Source organism: Coregonus lavaretus (assembly GCF_964263955.1).
Source record: "Coregonus lavaretus genome assembly, chromosome: 15".
Classification (NCBI taxonomy): Eukaryota; Metazoa; Chordata; class Actinopteri; order Salmoniformes; family Salmonidae; genus Coregonus; species Coregonus lavaretus.
This window is the reverse complement of record NC_140002.1, coordinates 2,263,234-2,281,934: the sequence shown is the minus strand read 5'-3', so window position 1 is coordinate 2,281,934 and position 18,701 is coordinate 2,263,234. Positions and strand designations below refer to the sequence as shown.

The 18,701-nt window shown below is 45.2% G+C and overlaps 1 protein-coding gene across 3 annotated transcripts in view; it reads left to right on the top strand.

Annotated features, from left to right (window-relative positions):
• LOC311142810 (ankyrin repeat and KH domain-containing protein 1-like) overlaps positions 1 to 18,701 on the top strand; it is a 38,935-nt gene that overhangs the window by 16,219 nt on the left and 4,015 nt on the right. For all 3 annotated transcript variants that reach the window (XM_084178499.1, XM_084178498.1, XM_084178500.1), the window contains 20 exons: positions 345 to 536; positions 755 to 864; positions 1,166 to 1,253; positions 1,502 to 1,629; positions 1,915 to 2,058; positions 2,204 to 2,306; positions 2,484 to 3,503; positions 3,781 to 3,902; positions 4,020 to 4,131; positions 10,527 to 10,672; positions 14,132 to 14,274; positions 14,967 to 15,180; positions 15,326 to 15,501; positions 15,614 to 15,776; positions 16,235 to 16,330; positions 16,452 to 16,568; positions 16,784 to 16,979; positions 17,317 to 17,788; positions 17,980 to 18,135; positions 18,390 to 18,539. In XM_084178499.1, coding sequence (XP_084034625.1) covers positions 345 to 536; positions 755 to 864; positions 1,166 to 1,253; positions 1,502 to 1,629; positions 1,915 to 2,058; positions 2,204 to 2,306; positions 2,484 to 3,503; positions 3,781 to 3,902; positions 4,020 to 4,131; positions 10,527 to 10,672; positions 14,132 to 14,274; positions 14,967 to 15,180; positions 15,326 to 15,501; positions 15,614 to 15,776; positions 16,235 to 16,330; positions 16,452 to 16,568; positions 16,784 to 16,979; positions 17,317 to 17,788; positions 17,980 to 18,135; positions 18,390 to 18,539 — 4,048 coding nt within the window. The remainder of the gene's footprint in view (positions 1 to 344; positions 537 to 754; positions 865 to 1,165; positions 1,254 to 1,501; positions 1,630 to 1,914; positions 2,059 to 2,203; positions 2,307 to 2,483; positions 3,504 to 3,780; positions 3,903 to 4,019; positions 4,132 to 10,526; positions 10,673 to 14,131; positions 14,275 to 14,966; positions 15,181 to 15,325; positions 15,502 to 15,613; positions 15,777 to 16,234; positions 16,331 to 16,451; positions 16,569 to 16,783; positions 16,980 to 17,316; positions 17,789 to 17,979; positions 18,136 to 18,389; positions 18,540 to 18,701) is intronic.

Sequence of the window (18,701 nt, the reverse complement as noted above, 5' to 3'; positions counted from 1 at the left end):
TCCTTCTGTTGCTCTCTGGTTTGAATGAAACTAGTGCTTCTAGTAGATAGGTTTTCCCTACTATATTGACCCTCCAGCCTTGTGTTAAGGCAAAATACAAAAGTCCTCTTTTGGAAATGTAATGAAGGAATGTAATCAAGTGATATGATAATATTCAGATACAGTTTTGAGCTCATGATCTAATTGGGTTGATGCAAAAGGAACAAGATGGCTTTTACAAAACAAATTGAAATACCTTTTCTGGGGTCAATATCCAATGGTGGGAATAGGTTAGTACTCTTTTAAAAGTGTGTTCCCAGCTGAACCGTCTTGAATCCTCCCACTGTTGTCTGTGTGGTCTGCAGGTGCCAACATCAACGCTCAGACTGAGGAGACCCAGGAGACGGCCCTGACGCTGGCCTGCTGCGGGGGCTTCCTGGAGGTGGCTGACTTCCTCATCAAGGCCGGGGCTGACATCGAGCTGGGCTGCTCCACGCCTCTCATGGAGGCTGCACAGGAGGGACACCTGGAGCTGGTCAAATACCTGCTGGCTGCAGGTGAGCAGAACCTCTCCCCACTGGACAAGCCTCTCTGTTTGGCTCTCTCAAAACAAACTCTACCAACATCTATTTGAGATTCTTTCATCCTCAATTCATACATTATTGAAATTGACTTGGCTATTCCCAAAACCCACATTTCTTGTACAGTTTTTTCTTTGTTATCCTGATCACAACCCTCTGAGGTGTAATTTGACACCTGTGCTCTTGTTCCTCAGGAGCCAATGTCCACGCCACAACGGCGACGGGAGACACGGCGCTGACGTACGCCTGCGAGAACGGACACACGGACGTGGCGGACGTGCTGCTGCAGACGGGGGCTGACCTGGTGAGACCCTCACCCTCTGGAAACACAGTTCATGTTGATGCGCACAGCCTTTTTCTGTAGGGGTTGTTCACACGTTTGCATAAGTGTGGGTAAGCGTCCCGAATCGCACCCTATTCCCTATATATAGTGCACTACTTTCGACTGGCGCCCATATGGCTCTGATCAAAAGTAGTGCACTATATAGGGTGCCATTCAGGACGCTGTCTCTCTGTGTGTTGTTAAGATGCTGGAGACATTGCTGTTTGAATAGGCTCTCGGTTTCTGTGTGTAAACTTGACACGATCCTGTCTCTGTCTTACAGGAACACGAGTCGGAGGGGGGCAGGACCCCTCTAATGAAAGCAGTCAGAGCAGGACACCTGTGTACTGTACAGTTCCTAATCAGCAAAGGTGTGCTTCTGCTCCCTCCCTGTGTAGCAACACCACACACAACCACACACCAGACATCTGACGCATTGTAACTTGAGCCACTGACACATTGTAACTTGAGCCACTGACACATTGTAACTTGAGCCACAGACCATTGCTCATCAGATAAAGCCTCATTGATACAGTAGAGTATATTAACATCATAGGGTTGCTATTGTTTTCATGTGGCCTCAGATTGACCCTGTCCTTTGTGTCTCTCCCTCCACCAGGTGCTAATGTGAACAGGGCGACGGCCAACAACGATCACACAGTGGTGTCTCTGGCCTGCGCTGGGGGCCACCTGGCTGTGGTGGAGCTACTGCTGGCCCACGGGGCTGACCCCACACACAGGCTGAAGGTGAGATCACTTTTCCCAAGCTCCTGGGCACAACGGTCTCAGGAGTGATGTAAAGAATGCCACACTGCAAGCATTCTAATGGACTCCTGTAAACACAAACCTTTCTGTAACTCCTGTAAACACAAACCTTTCTGTAACTCCTGTAAACACAAACATTTCTGTAACTCCTGTAAACACAGAACTGTCTTTGTTCCTCTTTTTTTAATTATGTCTTGATAAAATGTAATTTCCCAAGAACCTGATGCTAACGGTGACCTGTGTGTGTTGTGTCAATCTCTCACCTAGGATGGCTCCACCATGCTGATTGAAGCTGCTAAGGGCGGTCACACCATCGTGGTGTCCTACCTCCTCGACTACCCCAACAACATCCTGTCGGTCCCCGCGCCAGACCTGTCTCAGCTCACACCCCCCTCCCATGACACATCTCCGGTAGGGACTTCTACAAACATGTTTGTTTATTTGTCTGGAAGACGTTGTATTGATAACAGTTTAGACTTTTATACGTTGATTCCAAATATTTATATCAAATATATACTTTTCTAATATCTCTTTACATCTTACCTAACCCAAACAGGCTCCACGAGTTCCATTCCAAGCCCTGGCCATGGTGGTGCCGCCTCAAGAGCCAGACAGGGTCCCCTCCAACATCACAACGCCTCCACCCATCATCACAAAAGGTCAGATCATACCACATTAACACTAAATACATGTCTAACTTTGTCCCCGGCCAAGAAGAACACTAGACAGCGGTTGACTTCACAAGGAATCAAAGCGTTACAGGTAATGATGACTGTAATATTGTATGGTACAACCTCATAGCTAACTGGTTGTGTTGTCCTGTGTGGCTGTCTCAGGCGGTTCCAAGCAGAGGCTGAGCCTGCTACAGGGTAGCCCCGTCGCTGCAGGCGGTCCAGACGCAGACCTGCTGTCTCCCTTCCACCCGTACCAGCCGCTGGAGTGCATTGTGGAGGAGACGGAGGGCAAGCTGAACGAGCTGGGCCAGAGGATCTCAGCCATAGAGAAGGCCCAGCTGCAGTCCTTGGAGCTCATCCAGGGAGAGCCGCTCACCAAAGACAAGATCGAGGAGCTGAAGAAGAGCCGCGAGGAGCAGGTGCAGAAGAAGAAGAAGATCCTCAAGGAGCTGCAGAAGGTGGAGCGCCAGCTGCAGCTCAAGACGCAGCAGCAGTTCACCAAGGAGTACATGGAGGCCAAAGGCCTGAAGGACGACCCGGGGCAGCTTGGCCAGGCGGCAGGGGTGGAGCAGCCCGGCACCCCCCTGCCCCTGCAGGCTGCAGAGCCGGGCTCCGACACCGAGGGGGACGGGGAGGGCATCCACCACCAAGATGGACAGCCCCACCCCGCCGCCGAGGAACAGGAGGAGGAGGAAGAGGATAACGATGATGAGGAGGAGGAGGAGGAGGAGGACTACGCCAAGCTACCCCAGGTGGACACCATCCTGTATAGACAGGCCCAGCAACCCCCTCCACCCCCTCCTCCTCACACCCAGGCCCTGCAGAGACCTCCTCCTCCTCACACCCAGGCCCTGCAGAGACCTCCTCCTCCTCACACCCAGACCCTGCAGAGACCTCCTCCTCCTCACACCCAGGCCCTGCAGAGTCCCCCTCCACCCCTCCTGCAGGCCAGCTTCTTACCCACCCATCTCCTGGCCACCCAGCAGTCCACAGACTTCAGTACGGCAGACTACCCCGACAGCTCCAGCCCTGACCTTGAGAGGGGGATGGTGAGCCAGCAGCAGATGTTGGGGCAGCAGTTGACAGACCTGGGACCGGGCCTTCTCACCCAGGCCCCCGACGCACTCATGGTGGCCACCCCAGCACAGACCCTCACAGATACGCTGGACGACATCATGGCAGGTGTGTTCATAAACACGGTCCTCTCTTCGCTTAGTGCTCTCAGTCCAGGTCTCTTTTGACATTTTTATTTTTAACTCCACTAACCTGGTTAAAAAAAAAAAAAAAACATTAATGAATGCTTGATCCCTCATCCTTTTCCTTATTACTGATCTTGGTTTCAGTATGTTTTCAACAGAATTTTTCAAATGGTTTTAATCCATGTTAAATTCCAATGTGATGTAGTTATATTTTGAAGGTTGGCTAACCGCTCTCCTTCCCTCTCCCCCTGTGACCGCAGCGGTGAGCAGCAGAGTGCCCATGTTGAACACTACAACCTCGCCCACAGCACAGACGCCCATCCATGCTGTGTCCCCACACTCCCTGCTCCCCCTCTACCCCTCCGTGGACATCGACGCACACGTACGTCACACCACATATCTAACAATACACAATAATAACACACAATAGTTGAGGTAACGATAGTAATACGTGTTGCTTCTGGTCAGGAGAATAACACCTGACTGTATCTCTTGTCAGACGGAGAGTAATCACGACACCGCTCTGACACTGGCCTGTGCGGGCGGTCACGAGGAACTGGTGTCGGTGCTCGTCGCCCGCGGGGCCAACATCGAGCATCGGGATAAGAAAGGTAGAAACTCCATACTTGTGTCTTTTCTATGTTTGTGGTATATACAGTGGGGAGAACAAGTATTTGATACACTGCCGATTTTGCAGGTTTTCCTACTTACAAAGCATGTAGAGGTCTGTAATTTTTATCATAGGTACACTTCAACTGTGAGAGACGGAATCTAAAACAAAAATCCAGAAAATCACATTGTATGATTTTTAAGTAATTAATTTGCTTTTTATTGCATGACATAAGTATTTGATACATCAGAAAAGCAGAACTTAATATTTGGTACAGAAACCTTTGTTTGCAATTACAGAGATCATACGTTTCCTGTAGGTCTTGACCAGGTTTGCACACACTGCAGCAGGGATTTTGGCCCACTCCTCCATACAGACCTTCTCCAGATCCTTCAGGTTTCGGGACTGTCGCTGGGCAATACGGACTTTCAGCTCCCTCCAAAGATTTTCTATTGGGTTCAGGTCTGGAGACTGGCTAGGCCACTCCAGGACCTTGAGATGCTTCTTACGGAGCCACTCCTTAGTTGCCCTGGCTGTGTGTTTCGGGTCGTTGTCATGCTGGAAGACCCAGCCACGACCCATCTTCAATGCTCTTACTGAGGGAAGGAGATTGTTGGCCAAGATCTCGCGATACATGGCCCCATCCATCCTCCCCTTAATACGGTGCAGTCGTCCTGTCCCCTTTGCAGAAAAGCATCCCCAAAGAATGATGTTTCCACCTCCATGCTTCACGGTTGGGATGGTGTTCTTGGGGTTGTACTCATCCTTCTTCCTCCAAACACGGCGAGTGGAGTTTAGACCAAAAAGCTATATTTTTGTCTCATCAGACCACATGACCTTCTCCCATTCCTCCTCTGGATCATCCAGATGGTCATTGGCAAACTTCAGACGGACCTTGCGTGCGCTGCAGGATTTTAATCCATGACGGCGTAGTGTGTTACTAATGGTTTTCTTTGAGACTGTGGTCCCAGCTCTCTTCAGGTCATTGACCAGGTCCTGCCGTGTAGTTCTGGGCTGATCCCTCACCTTCCTCATGATCATTGATGACCCACGAGGTGAGATCTTGCATGGAGCCCCAGACCGAGGGTGATTGACCGTCATCTTGAACTTCTTCCATTTTCTAATAATTGCGGCAACAGTTGTTGCCTTCTCACCAAGCTGCTTGCCTATTGTCCTGTAGCCCATCACAGCCTTGTGCAGGTCTACAATTTTATCCCTGATGTCCTTACACAGCTCTCTGGTCTTGGACATTGTGGAGAGGTTGGAGTCTGTTTGATTGAGTGTGTGGACAGGTGTCTTTTATACAGGTAACGAGTTCAAACAGGTGCCGTTAATACAGGTAATGAGTGGAGAACAGGAGGGCTTCTTAAAGAAAAACGAACAGGTCTGTGAGAGCCGGAATTCTTACTGGTTGGTAGGTGATCAAATACTTATGTCATGCAATAAAATGCAAATTAATTACTTAAAAATCATACAATGTGATTTTCTGGATTTTTGTTTTAGATTCCGTCTCTCACAGTTGAAGTGTACCTATGATAAAAAGTACAGACCTCTACATGCTTTGTAAGTAGGAAAACCTGCAAAATCGGCAGTGTATCAAATACTTGTTCTCCCCACTGTATATAAACACGACTAATCTAACTAGTCAGCTTCCAACAGACTCACACTTCTACATGCAAATTATCAAGTTCCCTGAAAATGGACTTATATATATATATATATATATATATATATATATTTTTAAATATATATATATATTTTTTTATAAAATATTTAAAATATATATATATTTTTAAAAAAAAATATATATATATTTATTTAAAAAAAAATATATATAAGTCAATTTTCAGGGAACTTGATAATTTGCATGTAGAAGTGTGAGTCTGTTGTTGGAAGCTGACTAGTTAGATTAGTAGTTTTAGGGATGGGCGTTTGACATTTTTGGACTGTGTTTGTACTCGCTTGATCTATTTTCGAGTACTTGAATGAAAAATTTAATTGGGACATGAGGCGCTAGAAAGAAATATATGTGCACATTTATCTATAGGGCTATGCCAACAGTGTGCGACAATGCCTCATTTATCATAACCATTACAGATAACAAATCCTAATTGCAAAATATTCCATACACAGTGCATTCGGAAAGTATTCAGACCCCTTCCCTTTTTCCAAATGTTACGTTACAGCCTTGTTCTAAAATCGATTAAATTGTTGTTTTTCCCTCATCAATCTACACACAATACCCCATAAGTGTTTGCACATTTATGTAACAGATACCTTATTTACATAAGTATTCAGACTCGAAATTGAGCTCAGGTTCATCCTGTTTCCATTGATCATCCTTGAAATGTTTTTACAACTTGATTGGAGTCCACCTGTGGTAAATTCAATTGATTGGACATGATTTGGAAAGGCACACACCTGTCTATATAAGGTCCCCGTGTAGCTCAGTTGGTAGAGCATGGCGCTTGCAACGCCAGGGTTGTGGGTTCGTTTCCCACGAGGGGCCAGTATGAAAAAAAACAAAAATAAGAAAAAAAAATATGAATGCACTCACTAAGTCGCTCTGGATAAGAGCGTCTGCTAAATGACTAAAATGTAAATGTCCCACAGTTGACAGTGCATGTCAGAGCAAAAACCAAGCCATGAGGTCGAAGGAATTGTCCGTAGAGCTCCGAGACAGGGTTGTGTTGAGGCACAGATCTGGGGAAGGGGTACCAAAAAATGTCTGCAGCATTGAAGGTCCCCAAGAACACAGTGGCCTCCATCATTCTGAAATGGAAGAAGTTTGGAACCACCAAGACTCTTCCCAGAGCTGGCTGCCCGGCAGGAGTGGCTTCGGGACAAGTCTCTGAATGTCCTTGAGTGGCCCAGCCAGAGCCTTCTTAAAAGTTAATTTGGGAAATGTCTTTCCTTCTTAATGTGTTTGAGCCAATCAGTTGTGTTGTGACAAGGTGGGGGGGGGGGGTAGACAGAATATAGCCCTATTTGGTAAAAGACCAAGTCCATAATAGTCCAATTTGTAAGTCGCTCTGGATAAGAGCGTCTGCTAAATTACGTAAATGTAAAATAATATGGCAAGAACAGCTCAAATAAGCAAAGAAACGACAGTCCATCATTACTTTAAGACATGAAGATCAGTCAATACAGAAAATGTCAAGAACTTTGAAAGTTTCTTCCTGTGCAGTCGCAAAAACCATCAAGCGCTATGATGAAACTGGCTCTCATGAAGAGCACAACAGGAATGGAAGACCCAGAGTTACCTCTGCTGCAGAGGATACATTCATTAGAGTTACCAGCCTCAGAAATTGCAGGCCAAATAAATGCTTCACAGAGTTCAAGTAACAGATGCATCTCAACATCAACTGTTCAGAGGAGACTTCTTGAATCAGGCCTTCATGGTCGAATTGCTGCAAAGAAACCACTACTAAAGGACACCAATAAGAAGAGACTTGCTTGGGCCAAGAACACGAGCAATGGACATTAGACCGGTGGAAATCTGTCCTTTGGTCTGATGAGTCCAAATTTGAGATTTTTGGTTCCAACTGCCGTGTCTTTGTGAGACGCAGAGAAGGTGAACGGATGATCTCTGCATGTGTGGTTCCCACCGTGAAGCATGGAGGAGGTGTGGGGGTGCTTTGCTGGTGACACTGTCTGTGATTTTATTTAGAATTCAAAGCACACTTAACCAGCATAGCTACCACAGCATTCTGCAGCGATACGCCATCCCATCTGGTTTGCGCTTAGTGGGACTATCATTTGTTTTTCAACAGAACAATGACCCAACACACCTCCAGGCTGTGTAAGGGCTATTTTACCAAGAAGGAGAGCGATGGAGTGCTGCATCAGATGACCTGGCCTCCACAATCACCCGACCTCAACCCAATTGAATGGTTTGGGATGAGTTGGACCGCAGAGTGAAGGAAAAGCAGCCAACAAGTGCTCAGCATATGTGGGAACTCCTTCACTTTTTTGGTTACTACATGATTCCAAAAGTGTTATTTCATAGTTTTGATGTCTTCACTATTATTCTACAATGTAGGAAAAAGTAAAAATAAAGAAAAATCCTTGAATGAGTAGGTGTCCAAACTTTTCACTGGTAGGTAGGTATGTATGTATGTATGTATGTATGTATGTATGTATGTATGTATGTATGTATGTATGTATGTATGTATGTATGTATGTATGTATGTATGTATGTATGTATGTATGTATGTATGTATGTATGTATGTATGTATGTATGTATGTATGTATGTATGTATGTATGTATGTATGTATGTATGTATGTATGTATGTATGTATGTATGTATGTATGTATGTATGTATGTATGTATGTATGTATGTATGTATGTATGTATGTATGTATGTATGTATGTATGTATGTATGTATGTATGTATGTATGTATGTATGTATGTATGTATGTATGTATGTATGTATGTATGTATGTATGTATGTATGTATGTATGTATGTATGTATGTATGTATGTATGTATGTATGTATGTATGTATGTATGTATGTATGTATGTATGTATGTATGTATGTATGTATGTATGTATGTATGTATGTATGTATGTATGTATGTATGTATGTATGTATGTATGTATGTATGTATGTATGTATGTATGTATGTATGTATGTATGTATGTATGTATGTATGTATGTATGTATGTATGTATGTATGTATGTATGTATGTATGTATGTATGTATGTATGTATGTATGTATGTATGTATGTATGTATGTATGTATGTATGTATGTATGTATGTATGTATATACAAGCTCCATTTAAGATTCATTTATTGAAAACTGTGATATCAGCTGGATATATTATATCGTGGAACACAATCTTCAAAATGGCAGTAACCTCAGCGGTGGCGCTTGCATAGAAGCCTATGGCTTTGCAATGGCATAGCCTGGTTTAGTTAATTTAGCAGACAAGACGTTCTTATTTCCCGAGTCCTTATCACAGTCAAGACACATATTTTATAGTAATTTAAAAAAACATGCAATATGACTGAATAAAATATATTTTTCAGAATGAAAAAAGTTTCCACTGTGAGGTGATGCGCATCTCACGTCTGGTACAGTTATTCTCGGTGATCATTTGAAACGGGGCTCAATTTGGCGAGTTGAAAGAGAACAACAATTTCTGGGTTACTAAACAATCTATCTTTTTGATATACAGACGTTCGATTTGAGTTTATTTATGCCTTTTTCTTTGGAATTTTCTAAATGGATTAACAATTCCACATTGCATTATGATGAATTACGGCCACGACATTTAGTTTGGGGAGTAGGCTTAATGATTCTGCTGAAAATACGCTCTTTGTCTTTATCAAACTAATGTTTTTGCGTATTTTCAGTGTGGAACATGTATGTTTAAGGGGGTTATAGCCTAGGTCAGGGTTATTCAACTGAACAATTAATAAAAGATCTGCAACAAAAAAAATCCCAGCCAAAATCCGACGTTCAATGCCAAAGGTACAAGCACTATGGTGGTTTTAGATTCTTTGTTCTTCACATTCATTTGGCTCTAGTGTTTGAAACGGTTTAGCTACCAAATAGTATGACCCCATTACTGAAGGCTACTACTCTCAGCAACACGTACTTGCCTTCTGTTTCCTTCTGATGCTCACCAGGACTCGTTGGACGGGAATGTGACAGAAAACATCACCTAATGACTGAGGGAAATGAATTCAAATCATACTTCCTGATTTGACATATCTTTTATTTATTTTGATGCTTAGTTTTCAGATTTTAAAATGACCTAATTACTTTTTAAGAAGCTTTTAATAGTTGTTTAAATATATGCTAAATAAGGCCTTTTTCCTTTTCAATTATCAAATTTTTTGGTTGCACCTCGTCTCGCGTTGGTTGAGCGTCCTCCATTTATTTCTGAATTACTTTTAGCAGCATTTAATTTTAAGAAAAGTGCTTTATTGGTGTGTGTTGCTTTTTTTATACAGTTCTTCTGAAGAATAATTGCATGTGGAAAATGTCTGGCTAACCAAATCAAAATAGCAAAGGAAAACAGACAGGACACAATTATTCCAAAACTGGGGGGTTTAGGGAGAACAACTGTGTGATGCTTGGCTTGGTTAGATTTTTTTGTTGTGCCCCGCAAATGCACATGTACAAATGGAACACTAGAGTCAAAGCAAATGTGATGTTGTCTTCAAGACAAAAATAATAATAATTCAGACATTTTACTCGCCCGTTCAGGCAGCCACAAAGCACATTCCACCAAATAGTTTTACAGTATTTGAAAAAAAGATTGTTCTCTGTTTTAAAGATTGACCTTTTTGATGTCTGTTCGAGTACTCATACCCATCCCTAGTATGTTGGAGAGTAATCTAAATGTCTGTAACAGTCTGTCCCTCCGTCTGTCTCCAGGTTTCACTCCTCTGATCCTGGCTGCTACAGCGGGTCATGTTGGCGTGGTGGAGATCCTGCTGGATAAAGGAGGGGACATCGAAGCCCAGTCTGAGAGAACCAAAGACACTCCTCTCTCCCTGGCCTGCTCTGGAGGAAGACAAGAGGTGCTGCTCTGTTTGTCAAGTTTTTTTATGTTTTGTGTGGACGACAGGACGAAGCAGTGGCGTAAAGCGAGACGTTTTTGGTTAACCGCTTCCGCCACGTCGCACTCTCACCGCAGCACTCTCACCGCAGCTTCCCCAGGGGTCCGAACACCAGCGTGCATGCAATTGCAAACACATACGCGGAGAAACAGCTCTTCACTAATTTATTGCGTTAAACACACAGAAGGCTATATGAAGGCTAGGCCTAACGCGTAACACAGGTCTAATATCACAATTCTAATCAATATAATTTGTAAATTAGATTTAGCTACAATATCAGACATCGTAAGTAGATGGAGCCCAGGAACCTCCACATGTGGATCGCTATTTCTCAAAAAAATTGTGGTATTTCTAACAGCGTCTACTGCCCTCTTTCTGGATTTAGTAGGCAAATGTAATATTATTTCACACCTTTATCGCTTTGTCTAGAAAAAACTATCTGAGCTGCATGCGATTAAACAAGTCATAGGAAGCATATGCTCCATTCGTTACCTTCCTTGTAGACAGAATAAAACAGGATTGGGCGGATCACTTTTAAAATGTAATCCGTAAGCCAACTAATACATTTATTAATACATTAATAACGTGCACATATTCAATCGACTATAGAAGAAACAAGGAAACTGAATGAAAAGTTATTTCAACCTGGTAATAATTAATTTTCTTTCAGTTTGCTCTAGAATCTAATTATCAACAAAATAAAACTAGGCCTAGGATATTTCAATATGTTGGATAGGAATTGGCTTTAGCAAGGCGCTGTGCAGATTCATTCATTTTCAACACGTTGAATAATTATTAGAGATTCTGCACAGCGGCTTGTTCTGGTCAATCCCCCCCGAACATGCTGTTTGTCAGCAGCACACCGAATCTCTCCATCGATTGGAGGAGTTGTGCTACTAGTCATCTGTAGCCTATCAATAGGCTGTATCAAGTCTGTAGCCTATCAATAGGCTGTATCAAGTCTTCAGCCTATCAATAGGCTGTATCAAGTCTTCAGCCTATCAATAGGCTGTATCAAGTCTTCAGCCTATCAATAGGCTGTATCAAGTCTTCAGCCTATCAATAGGCTGTATCAAGTCTGTAGCCTATCAATAGGCTGTATCAAGTCTGTAGCCTATCAATAGGCTGTATCAAGTCTGTAGCCTATCAATAGGCTGTATCAAGTCTTCAGCCTATCAATAGGCTGTATCAAGTCTGTAGCCTATCAATAGGCTGTATCAAGTCTTCAGCCTATCAATAGGCTGTATCAAGTCTTCAGCCTATCAATAGGCTGTATCAAGTCTTCCGCCTATCAATAGGCTACCAGTTGCATGTTTTCGATATGAAAAGGAGACGGAAATGTTACTGACCTGCACAGGTAGGAAAGTGTGGAGATGACTGTGTGCTGATTGGCCAGTAGGATAGGTATGAATGTTCTGAAAGCCTAATTCTAATCAATCATCTGAATACAGTAAGAGCCCCCATCGAGACCTGATGGGTGATCAGCGGGACAACAGTCTTGCTGAGTCTGAGGTGGTACCGCTAAACGCCAGTGAAGATGGTTATGTTCCAAATTGGATCCAATATCCCTAAATTGATGTTGATCATCTGCTATTGTCTACATCATTTACAGCAAGTTCTAGTAAGATTTAACAGAGAAAGCATCAAGGTTAATGAGTTTGTTTTCTGTTTCTGTGTGTCAGATTGGACACTGAGTCTACTGTGCAATTGTGTAGGATAACTAACCGGTGCCCCCGCACATTGACTCTGTACCGGTACCCCCTGTATATAGCCTCCCTACTGTTATTTTATTTTACTGCTGCTCTTTAATTATTTTGTATTTTTTACTTATCGGTTTTTTACTTAACACTTTTTTTCACTTTAAGGTCTACACATGTTGTATTCGGCGCATGTGGCAAATAAAATGTGATTTGATAGGCTGTTACGCAACACCCAACGTTATTTTCCTTTCTATTAATAAAATGATCTGGTGATCCAGAGGATACTTCACAAGGGATTTATTTTTCCCAAACTGCCCCCTCTTTAATTCTTTATTTTTATTTTTTGTTGAATTGTGTCTTTTGACAGAAACCTGGAGGTGTTTTTATAGTAGGCGTGAAGATATTTCAACACCATGTCTAGATAATAAAAAGCTCCACTGAGAACTCGTGCTTGGCCCGCAAACGTATAGGTGTCCCGTAAATATTTAAATTGATGTGTGATCATAATCATTATTTAGCGATCCACGGTAGACGTCCCACCTAATGAAATTACATTTATCAAATCAGTTCTTGTTTTCTTGCTCAAACTGCGAGCAGCACCTGTCGAACTCTGTGATGTCTCGGAAAACACAGGGATGTCATTACGCACGGGACTAGTAGTCTCAGAGTACCTTGGAGTTTGCCAAAAAACAGTAGGTTATTCTGCCTGGAATTAACATGGCAGATTCTTGAGAGCCCAGTAATAGATTGACTGCAGTCCCTTTATTCAATCATTGGCTATTGTAACTGTGTGTCTCTAAAATCACAATGTTTCCATTTCTATAGTAATGTTAGTCTTTAAAAGATATTGAAGCCACTGAATTATAGCCTTTTACTAGATCTGAATATTTCAGAATGAACTGTATAACTGATCACATTTCTGTGACAATATTCTGCCCACATCGTCTGTTTTTATGTGGTGTGTGTGTATATAAGTGTCTTAATGTGTTTGGACCCCAGGAAGAGTAGCTGCTGCCTTGGCAGGAACTAATGGGGATCCATAATAAACCCCAGGAAGAGTAGCTGCTGCCTTGGCAGGAACTAATGGGGATCCATAATAAACCCCAGGAAGAGTAGCTGCTGCCTTGGCAGGAACTAATGGGGATCCATAATAAACCCCAGGAAGAGTAGCTGCTGCCTTGGCAGGAACTAATGGGGATCCATAATAAACCCCAGGAAGAGTAGCTGCTGCCTTGGCAGGAACTAATGGGGATCCCTAAATAAAATACAAATACAAATATGAATACTTATTTTAGGCTGTAGCCTAAAAAACAGCTATACGTGATTTAATGAAAAGCAGCGAATATACACAACATTGTTTCACGTTCTTTTAATAACAGACTCATAAACACAAACACAAACACGCAGTAGGCTACGGTTCGCGTCACAGCTGTTTCCGCCCAGGGAAACTCGCGCGTATTGTAGCCTAGAGTGTGTGGAGGTCTCTGTTGTACCCTCGCTGACACGTTTTGCTCGTCATAAAGGCTCGTAGAGTAGCTGCTGCTGCATAGCGACAGCTAATGGGGATCCTAATAAAAACAGCTAAATAACCACATGGAGAAATAACAGGAGGCAGAACAACCAGACAGACACCAACTCGCTGTCTGGACCAGCTGCATACATTTAGATAAACAATATAGTGTTCTGTGGATTGACTAACCTGTGGTCCATTCCCTCCCAGGTCGTGGAGCTGTTGCTGCTGCGTGGTGCCAACAAGGAGCACCGTAACGTTTCGGACTACACTCCTCTCAGCCTGGCCGCCTCGGGGGGCTTCGTCAACATCATCAAGATCCTCCTCAACGCTGGAGCTGAAATCAACTCCAGGTATCCACAACCAGCTCTCCCTGCCACAGTTTGTGCAGGCTGTACCTCTGCCTCTGGCCCAATCTTAACAGTTTGTAGAATCATCCCCTCTCCCTGTCTGTTTCCCTGTCTGTTTCCCTCTCCCTGTGTGTGTCTGTTTCCCTCTCCCTGTGTGTGTCTGTTTCCCTCTCCCTGTGTGTGTCTGTTTCCCTCTCCCTGTGTGTGTCTGTTTCCCTCTCCCTGTGTGTGTCTGTTTCCCTCTCCCTGTGTGTGTCTGTTTCCCTCTCCCTGTGTGTGTCTGTTTCCCTCTCCCTGTGTGTGTCTGTTTCCCTCTCCCTGTGTGTGTCTGTTTCCCTCTCCCTGTGTGTGTCTGTTTCCCTCTCCCTGTGTGTGTCTGTTTCCCTCTCCCTGTCTGTTTCCCTCTCCCTGTGTGTGTCTGTTTCCCTCTCCCTGTGTGTGTCTGTTTCCCTCTCCCTGTGTGTGTCTGTTTCCCTCTCCCTGTGTGTGTCTGTTTCCCTCTCCCTGTGTGTGTCTGTTTCCCTCTCCCTGTGTGTGTCTGTTTCCCTCTCCCTGTGTGTGTCTGTTTCCCTCTCCCTGTGTGTGTCTGTTTCCCTCTCCCTGTGTGTGTCTGTTTCCCTCTCCCTGTGTGTGTCTGTTTCCCTCTCCCTGTGTGTGTCTGTTTCCCTCTCCCTGTGTGTGTCTGTTTCCCTCAGGACTGGGAGTAAGCTGGGTATCTCTCCTCTGATGCTGGCTGCCATGAACGGTCACGTCCCTGCAGTCAAGCTGCTGCTGGACATGGGCTCAGACATCAACGCTCAGATCGAGACTAACCGCAACACGGCGCTGACCCTGGCCTGCTTCCAGGGACGGGCGGAGGTGGTCAGTCTGCTGCTGGACCGCAAGGCCAACGTGGAGCACCGCGCCAAGGTGGGAGTGGCTAGTACAGACTGAGCCTGACATGTCATCATTGTTATCTGGGCTCGCGTCAAAGACATTAGGAATGAGGTTTTGGTGTTAGACAGTGTTGTCTGTGTGGTGCAGTGTCACTGACCCATTATACGTTCTCTCTCAGACTGGGCTGACCCCCCTCATGGAGGCCGCATCGGGTGGCTATGCTGAGGTGGGGCGGGTGCTGCTGGATAAGAGCGCTGACGTCAACACCCCACCTGTCCCCTCCTCCCGAGACACCGCGCTCACCATCGCTGCAGACAAGGGCCACTACAAGTTCTGTGAGCTCCTAATCAACCGGTAATAACTGTTCATCTTTTACGTACAATATGACAGTGAGGTCATTTCAGTCAGAATATCATTCCTTTTCTAGTCTCTCTTCCTCTACTCAGACTGTTGTCGTCCTCCTCAGAGGTGCTCACATCGACGTGCGCAACAAGAAGGGGAACACGCCCCTGTGGCTGGCGGCCAACGGCGGACATTTTGACGTGGTGCAGCTGCTGGTGCAGGCCGGGGCCGACGTCGACGCAGCAGACAACCGCAAGATCACGCCACTCATGGCTGCCTTCCGCAAGGTGGTACCCCCCCCCCCCCCCCCCCCCCCCCACACACACACACACATATTAAATAGTGGAGGCTGCTGAGGGGAGGGACGGCTCATAATAATGGCTGGAACGGAGCGAATGGAATGGCATCAAACACCTGGAAACCATGGAAACCATGTGTTTGTTGTATCTGATGCCATTCCACCTATTCCGCTCCAGCCATTACCACGAGCCCGTCCTCCCTAATTAAGGTGCCACCAACCTCCTGTGGTATGGAACTAAACTGTGATAAAACATTAGTGTGATTTCTCTGATACTGACACACGGTTGAATATCTCATATATGACCTCTGACACTCTAGGACATGCTCCCCTTTCATTTCCTGTTCTTAGCTAATGACCCTGGTGGTGCGTAAATGGAAGTGTGTGTGTGTGTGTGTGTGTGTAATAATAATCCCAGGAGGCTAACCTCTGACCTCTGTCTCACAGGGCCATGTGAAGGTGGTGCAGTACCTGGTGAAGGAGGTCAACCAGTTCCCCTCGGACATCGAGTGCATGAGATACATCGCCACCATCGCAGACAAGGTGAGCCAAGACAGCCAAGACCAAGACACATTCATGAAAAATGACAAAGGGTAAACATTTTTGTGCTCTGAAAGGAAGTGCGGGTCCAACGGTAAAGCTTGTCTCATACTCCTTCTCCTAGGACCTGCTGAAGAAATGTCACCAGTGCATGGAGACCATTGTCAAAGCCAAAGACCAGCAGGCAGCAGAGGCCAACAAGAATGCCAGCATTCTGCTGAAGGAGCTGGACTTGGAGAAGGTAAATGACCTTTCTGTCCAACACAACCTTCTGCTCCTCATTGATTTGTATGGATTTACAGCTCTCTGTAGATAGTGTGTGCATCCCAAATGGAATCCTATTCCCATAGGGCTCTAGTCAAAAAGGTAGTGCACTGTATAGGGAATATGGTGCCATTTGGGAAGCATCCTCTGTGTTGTAATCATCCGGGTTTTTTTTTCTTGGGGTGTGTACAGTCCAGGGAGGAGAGTAAGAAGCAAGCCCTGGCAGCGAAGCGTGAGAAGCGTAAGGAGAAACGCAAGAAGAAGAAGGAAGAGCAGAAGAGGAAGCTGGAGGAGGAGGAGGAGGAGGAGGAGGAAGAGGAGGAGGAAGAAGAGGAGGAGGCGGCCAAAGTAAAAGAGGAGGAGTTAGAGGACCAGGACTCCTCTGAAGGTAACCACCTTTTTAATAGTTCTACCTACACAGCCTCTAATAGCCAAACCCAGCACCTGAAATCAGCGTGGTTTTACTCTTGAAGATGACCTTTTTCCTAGATAAACTGTCAGTCTGTCTGCGTGAATGAAAGGATATTCAAGTCACAATTAATGTAGTAATTCTTTACAGATTGTTTTATGTAACTTAACTGAAAGAAGAATGACGTGCTCATCTAAATTTCAACTGAGACAAAAGCCATCCGACATATTTCTATTGTGCTTTTGGTTGTTTCGGTGGTACAGTGGTAAAATAAGGGTGAATAAACTTGTCTGTCCTTGTCTCGCGCTCTGTTTAGACGGTGATGTCCCCATTGGCCCGCCCAGCGCTACCACCACCACCACCATCGGCATCTCTGCCACCTCCGCCACCTTCACCAACGCCTTCGTCAAGAAACGAGCCAACATGGCGACCACGCCCAGCATCAACTGCAAGAACAAGAAGAACAAGACCACGGAGCCCATCATCCTACTGGACCCACAGGTGGCGCTGGCCCAGCAGAAGACTGACAAAAACAAGATCCATGGGGGGGAGCCCAGAGGCGGCGGGGTCCCCGGTGGTAGCGACTCAGACAACCTGGACAGCACCGACTGCAACAGCGAGAGCAGCAGCAGCGGAGGAAAGAGTCAGGAGCTCAACTACCTACCCTCTTCCTCATCCTCCTCTTCGTCGTCTGCTCCCTCGGGGGTGAGCCAGCAGCCTCAGCCGGTCCCTGAGAAGAGGCACAGCTCCCGAGACCAGAAGGTCACAGTCTCCAAACCACACCAGAAGTAAGGGGCCCAGGTCTTAATGCTGAATAGCTTTGCGTCCAAACTGGGATTTCCTGAAAGTAGAAACATGTATATCTTTGTTTTCTCTGGGTTCAGTGTAGAAAGTAGAACAAAACATAACCGGATTGTTCCATCTGAATTGTCTACAGTACACCGCAGGGCTCAATAACCTCTGTTTTCTTTCTTCTCAGAATCCATGACTGCATCAACGTCCTGACAGCCAGCTCCCTTCCCCCATCCTTCAGAACCATTTCACTGCCGGTCACCTTGCCCAGCAGCAAGACGAACCTCACCAGCCCGAAGAGGGGCCAGAAGAGGGAAGAAGGTTGGAAGGAGGTGGTGCGGAGGTGGGTTGGCTCAAAAAAATGTGCCTCGAATCAAACAATGGCTACTGTAGTTACTGTTACCTTACATTTACTGTGACCTTTAACCATAAAGAAAGCAGTAGGGGTACAGCTTCTCCCTTCCTCTAGTTTGGAATTTATAACTGTCACCTCTTGTTAACTAACAATCAACTGCCACTGGTATCTACTACATAGTCGTGTTAAGTACAGCCATATGACCCATATATTAATTGAATGGCTTGTTTGTGTTCTGTCAGGTCTAAGAAGCTATTGGTGCCTGCCTCTGTCGTGTCTCGGATCATGGGCAGAGGTGGCTGTAATATCACTGCCATTCAGGACGTGACCGGTGCGCACATCGACGTGGACAAACAGAAGGACAAGAATGGAGAAAGGATGATCACCATCAGGTAAGACCAGCCCACTGATCACCATTAGGTTAGACCAGCCCACCTATCACCATCAGGTAAGACCAGCCCACTGATCACCATCAGGTTAGACCAGCCCACTGATCACCATCAGGTTAGACCAGCCCAATGTCAGACCGTCTGTGGATATATCATATCATGTTG